This window comes from Pimephales promelas, chromosome 17 (genome assembly GCF_988280905.1).
Source record: "Pimephales promelas chromosome 17, fPimPro1.hap1.1, whole genome shotgun sequence".
Taxonomy (NCBI): Eukaryota; Metazoa; Chordata; class Actinopteri; order Cypriniformes; family Leuciscidae; genus Pimephales; species Pimephales promelas.
The window spans coordinates 18171858-18178706 of NC_142785.1; the positions used below are offsets into that span (position 1 = coordinate 18171858).

Genomic DNA, 6849 nt, shown 5'->3' on the forward strand with positions numbered 1-6849 from the left:
CTGATCTCCTCTGTTTTCAAGACCGCCAATGTAGAGTCCGCCTTAATGTCATACTGAGTAGTTCACCTTTTAGTTGACCAAGGCTAACTGTCTCATGGTGTGAGGCTTAAGAATTGATGCCATGCAGCAGCTCTGAGTAATGATCTGGATCTTACAACTGGGAATGAAGCACATCATTCTTGTAAAACAAGCTATGCAATGGCAAAAATATCAGCTCTAGTGAATTAACCATCCTTGAAATCAAGATCTCATGGCAAGCCTTGCACTGTTTACCTTCTATTCACGTATCCCTCCTTTTACTTGGATTAGTGGAGTGAAATACCAGAACTTGTACCTCAGATAGGCAACAAGGTATCCGACAAAAAAAAAAAAAAAAAAATTAATAAGATCTACTTTAATACCATAGCAAGTCTGATGGGGAAAAGTCTGATACTTCAGAATCTAATCTAATTGTGTTGCATAACCATCTGCAGTGTAATCAGGAGATTTAAATACAGATTCTGATATGCTAAAAAAAAAAAACACTAGCATGATTGAAAAATTGAAAACCCAGAGTGATTACAGAAAGCATTGAGTGGGGAGGGAAAATCACTGTTATTCAGATTACTTGTTAATTGAACTGTCGTATAAAAGCAATACCACACTCACAGTCTGGATATCAGCACGGCTGTGATTACCTGTGGCCTTGTGCCTACAGCCAATCAGATGTGCTGATATATAGATCATCAGCACTTGCTTGTGTGATGTTTCTTAAATGTTCATAGTATTTAATTCAAATATTATGTAGGCTACTTATAAGTGCTACCTATCTGTTTCGGTACTGTGTCGTGCTTTACTTTTATTCAAGCTTTTTATTCAGATATTCATGTGATCTGAACGCTTTTCTGTTTTCATGCTTAAGCATATGAAATATATTTCTGTATTCATGTACATTAATTGTATTATTTTAATTATGTAAGAATTGTATTTACGATTATTTAAGATATTTAAGACACTTTGTTCAGAAACGTTTAAAGATATCAGAAATAGGGGTGTTTGTATTACATTGATAATGCCTGTGTTGGTAATGCACTGTAAAAAATGTGGTAAGGGCTTTGAACAACAATTGGGGAAACCAAAACTGGAATGACAAGCTGAAATCTTTTTTTTAAAATAGGGTTTTATAATCACATTTTGACTAAATATGAGTTAATAAAACAAACAATAACAAGAAAAGTAATGCATGAAATTGTAAATCAACATTATCAGATTAATTTGACGTAAAACTAGTGTAGATTTGTACTTCAAACAATGTCTCTTTTCAAAATAAATTTGTCAGACGTCGAAATGCTTTTGGAGGATTTTGGTTTGGTTTTATTTAGGTTACTTACTTCACCTTAGTGACCTTACCTTTACTTTAATTTACTTACCTTTAACCATCAGCACTCACCATGCGGATGCTGGTACATGTAATGGGGTCACTGTGATATTTGATATTTGTCCAGTACAAACCACAAATAGTGCACTCTAAAAAATGCTGGGTTATTTTAACCCAATTTTGGGTAAAATATGGACAAACCCAGCCATTAATTTTTAAATGACATTTTTTTACCCAATGGTTTGTCCATATTTTACCCAAAATTGGGTTAAAACAACCCAGCATTTTTTAGAGTGTGTAAAAAGATTTGACACCTATGACTGCAAGAAAAAGCAGCCTTATCAGATGTTATGTCTTATCGCCCTCATTACTAATTGTTTTAATGATGTGGAAATAAGTTTTTGTTCTGCTGTTAATGTCAGTCACATTGTATAAAAGACCTGAGGAGATTGCTGTACAGTTGTATATGTTGAGCCATTATAAGGGACCAGAACCAGAAAAGGTAGGTCTAAAGTCATTTGAATTCAACAATACTTGTGAATGGTGATGTTTTCTCAACTGTTTTGATGTATTAAAAAAGGAAAAATGAAGGCTGCCGTATTTGCATTGGTTTTGATATGCCTGGGAAGTTCATGGACATGTGCAGAATCCCAGCCTCTTGGTAGCAGGTAAGATCATATTTATCAAATCATTTTCAAATAATACATTTAAAAATGTGTCAACACTTTATGATAAAGTTCCATTTGTTTGTTAGTTAAAATAAACTAACTTAAGAATTTATTCATTTTAGTTTATGTTAATTTCAACATTTACTATATTATTAAAAGCAAATTATTTAAATATGATTTATCATAAGCTTACACGAAATAACAATGAACAGCTGTATTTTTATTTAATAACATCACAAAGATACTGTAACAAATGTTTTAGGCCTAATGTTAGTTAGGTTTACACAATAATAACATTAATTAAAAATGAGGCCTTATTGTAAAGTGTCAAGACAATTGAAATAGAAGATTGTTTTGTTTGTATGCTTTATTTATTTTGTTTTCAAATATCATTAATAGCTCAACAAATGACATGCCGAAGTTTAGCCGTCGTTATGTTGAATCAACCATTGCAAGTGACATGAGCAAAATTGTGGACTCGATGGTTCAGAAAAACTTTGTAAACTATTTGCTCAATCAGAGAGAGAAGAAGAGCGAGTAAGTTCGGGGAAGTGGACAGCATGTATATGTTTATGCTATATATTCAGGTTGCATAAAGTAACAGGCAGCATCTGATGCTCATTTACAGACCAACTATGGCAGATGATTCAGACACTCGCATCTTCAATGACCTGCTGAAAAAAGAGTTTTGAAAAAAGATTGCATTTTATCATGTTTTATTCATGACCCACAGGAATCAATGAAGCTACACAGGACGTGTCTCTGAAGCGACCTGGAGAACCAACCCTTGAATTTGAAGAGCAAAGGCGTGTTGGATATGTGATTTGAACACTGACATCTCAATGCCAAATTATCTGGAATTCACCCCTATCTCAATTTCTTGTCATGTATCAAATGAAAGTCTGTTACTAAATCCTAATTAAACTGTTTTCAAAATCATCATTTGTGCTTTTTTAGCAGTAGAAAAAAGGCTGCTTGAAGTCTTCTCTTTTTTTTTCAACTGAAGAAAGAAACTGGTTTGGGAAAACATAAGGCTGAAAAAAGGGTGACAGAATTTTCATTTTTGGGTGAACTATCCCTTTAATATGTATGCATGTCAACACAGGCGTTATTTGGGAATTTTGTTTTTGTTTTTTTTTTGTCAAAATTAATTCTGTCCTCACCTCTCTTTGAAAGCAACTGAGAGATAAAACTTATCAAATCCAACATTCTTCATAATTTAATTCATAACACAAAACACATTTGCACCACCCAGAAGATCAAGGCCTGATGTATAACCGTAGTGTATAACCCTTGCCATACATTCATTAGGATTTGTATTTAAAACAAAAATGGTGTTAGGGGATTTACAGTTAAAGACCTAAGGACCAAATATGATTAATTAAGACCTGGAGTCAGAAGTGCAGTCAATTTAAGATGAGTAAGATTTATAATAAATTAAAGAAAAGTTTTTCTGAAGATATTTGCAGTTTCATCAGGCAGAAGTCAGCTTCAAGACTCATGAAGTTTGTGGGCCGCTTACAGTTACAAAGATCACAGCAATTATACCCTTCACCAAGGTCTAAGATAAGTCCTTGCTTCAGGTTGAATGATTCTAATTGGCTAAGAAAAAGAAATTTTCCACACATAAACCGATAGACAAGCATATCTCAATCGATTATGCCTCTGACACTCGGACCCTGGAGTTAGGCATGTTGTGACCTTCCAGGTCGCAGATTTGGGTTGCTGGGCGCCAGCATGTCCCAGCCATGACAAGTCAGTCAAACTCCAATAATGCCATTGTTCCTTAACCTGTAACCAAGAAGACTTACACAGACACACAGCTTTTCCAAGGTTGGATTTGGCCAGGCTCTAACTATAAAAAGGAGTCATCTCAAAACATCAAGATAACATGTTCTTTCTCTCAAGGAGTTAATCTAACAGTAAAGTAAAGCTTTAACAAAGAAATGGTCCCTTAAACTATAGACTTCATATGACCCCTGTGACCTACAGTAGTTGTCAGGGTACCCTAGAAAAGCAGATGCATGTATTGACACTTTAAGTCCATAATTCATTTCTAGAAGTCGGGCTATAAATGAGCAAGCACTGTTACTGCATTCCTGGCCATATCAACTCATTTGATATTGAGAAAGAAAAATATTGATTAATATCTTGATCATAATCTCTCATTACATTTAAATTGAAGCATCGTTGGATACAGCATCCAGAATCCACTTCTTCAGTGGCATAAATCTGGTTTATTATAGTTAACTAAAACTAAAACCATAAATTATGTTACCTATAAAATACACTTTAACTGATATAAAATATATAAAAAAATAACCTATTTTTATTGCAACATTTCTCATTTGCATTTAGTTTAACTTGATAGCATATACTTAAATAATTAAAACAGAAAAAATATCAATAGACTACATAAATATTAAAAACTAATAGGAATAACAAAAACACAACTAAATGACTTAAGCTAATTTAAAATATGAATAAAAAACTATATTTAATACTATCTCAAAGTGGTGGAACTATCTCAAAAATAGCATAAAGCTATCCAGCCACAAAGAAAGGTACGACATCTAGTGGTGAACATATGAAGTTACAGGTGAAAAGGTCCCATTTCAATTTTGAACACGCTCACAGACAGACACAGTTGTGTTGAGTTGTTGGATAAGGGGAAAAAAAAATCTGAAATATTTATTACATATTAAAAATATGTTTTATTTGCTTTAAATGTTTTCCATTGCATATGTTCTTGTTGCACATGCAGCCACACGACTTGTGTTTGTTGATAAGCTGGTGTTTCATGGCTGGATCATTGACGTATCTTTCGTACAGTAACTGCCTTTTTTTTCTCCTCTCTTCTGATCTTCTTCTTCTCTCTCAATGCAGTGACCTTTTTCTGTAACATTTCACAAATGAGAAGAAGTGCATTCTGCTTTCTGCTGGACTTCTGGCTGATTTTGCTGCTGCTTTCAAGCTCCTGTACGTGTGTCTTTTCCCCCTTTGCCGGAGTAATAGCTGCTGCCTGCTCTGTCTTTCTATCTTCTACCTTTGCTCGTCTTTCAGGCCTTCTCTTTTCATCTTGTCTTGTTTTTGTATGTGTGGCTTTTGCACTGTCTCCATCCATCCCTATCGAAGCAATCTTTCGCTCCTTTTTCATTCTCCTTTCTTGTCTCAGATCCACGTCCACAATTTCTACACTGTAAAAAAACACATATATATTTTCATGATTTGTTATCACAACTTTTAATCTTTTGTCAAATCAACTTAGATAATTAAAGTGGGTCATAGCATAATTTCCTTCATTGTATTTACTCAAATGTTTTATTTCAATGAACAGAAAAAGGCAATCAGGTAACTACTTTTTTAAAGTTAAACCAACAATAATTGTTTACAGTGTACACACCTCTCCATTTCCATTACAAGAGTTTTATCTTCAGACTCTCTCTTCTCTTTTATCATATCTCCCCCAGCTTTGGTATCTTCTGCAGGACTGACATCAATCCAAGCATGTTTTGGCGTTGGTGGTGGAGATGCACCTGGAAGTTTTATGGTGTAAGAGTATGTCTGTCTCTCTCTTTCTTTCTCCTTTGAGGTGGATGCTCTTGCTCCAGCTCAGCTCGTGCCATCTGGACCATCAGTGTTTCTGCCACAGTGCAGAAAGATTTTTCCTCCTCAGAAGGTGGAGTGAGATGCCAAGGTGCTTCCTGGACCATCGGTGGTTCTGCCACTTCAGTGAAGAAGCTTGGCAATTCCTTTTCAGGATCTTCGAACTGAGCCATCAATGGTTCTGCCACAGTGGATACAAATGGCAGTATTTCCTCCTCAGCATGTGCCTCTTGAACCAAGAACCAAGGTAGAGAGTGTAGTGGAGCCACCTGGATCAACGATGGCTTTGCCACGGTGCAGGAACGTGGAAATATTTCCACTCCATGTGGAGTTTGGGATTCAGTCTCCTCCACTGGAACCATCAGTGGTTCTGCCGCACTGGAGAAATCTGGTGATATTTCCAGCTCAACAAGACGGTCCTCAGAGTCCATCTCCTCCTTAATGTCTGTATCTTCTGGAGGTCTCTGGATGGGCTCCTCCTGAATGCTGCTACGTCCTTCGCCATCACTGCTCTGTCTTGACAAGAAGAAGCTGAAGAACCCAACAAGTTTGCTCAGTAATGCCATTTTCTCAATGGATCGCAATGGATCACAATTGACAGGCACTTATCCAAAAATCCAAGCAAATCCAAGCAATATCACCAGCAAAATTCAATTCTCTGATATGTCTGCTATGATATGCCTACTTCTGCAATAGATTGATAAAATATCCAAAATCCGATTTGAAAAAGCAAATATCAACGGTCTGATATCAATGCTAAACGCTGTGTTTTCCTTCTGAACTCGACGGACTGAAGCTCTACTTTGTTTGCACTGTAACCGCGGCCGAATAGTACTATGACGTCAGATTGGAACTCTGCTACATTCGAAACCCAGAAACTCAGTTTAACATACAAAAGTTGGTGTTTTTAAGTGTAAAAAACATGCCATAGCCTAGTTGTTGTGCGATTGGATTCACTAATGTCAATCGTGTAATCTTCACATAAATGTGCTTACACGTTCGCCAATAGGTGGCGAGTTCATCTGTGCATGATTTGAATCTATGTTTGATAAATAAAATGAGAAGATTATGGAAATGAACGGCACGTTACTGTTTTTTTTTTTTTTTACAAAAACCACAAGGGGATAGCTACATCAAGCACAAAATAAAGTAAAATAAAAATAACAGTATAGGCTACTAGGCCTAAGAAAGGCAGTAAGGGATAGAGTCTAATAAAAA

The 6849-nt window shown here is 35.7% G+C and overlaps 1 protein-coding gene and 1 long non-coding RNA gene across 2 annotated transcripts; one reads left to right on the forward strand and one right to left on the reverse strand.

Moving 5' to 3' along the window:
* The first annotated feature begins 1821 nt into the window (after positions 1-1821).
* LOC148971508 (uncharacterized) lies at positions 1822-2717 on the forward strand. Its single transcript, XR_016147050.1, has 4 exons — positions 1822-1859; positions 1938-2025; positions 2425-2562; positions 2654-2717. It is a non-coding gene; the product is annotated as an uncharacterized LOC148971508 (long non-coding RNA).
* Positions 2718-4473: 1756 nt separating this feature from the next.
* On the reverse strand, positions 4474-6504 carry LOC120463937 (uncharacterized). The gene is made up of 2 exons (XM_039653205.2): positions 5429-6504; positions 4474-5222 (listed from the first exon to the last, which is right to left on the reverse strand). The coding sequence occupies exon 1, from the start codon at positions 6195-6197 to the stop codon at positions 5571-5573; it is 627 nt and encodes a 208-aa protein (XP_039509139.2). The 5' UTR covers positions 6198-6504; the 3' UTR covers positions 4474-5222; positions 5429-5570.
* Between the last annotated feature and the right edge of the window lie 345 nt (positions 6505-6849).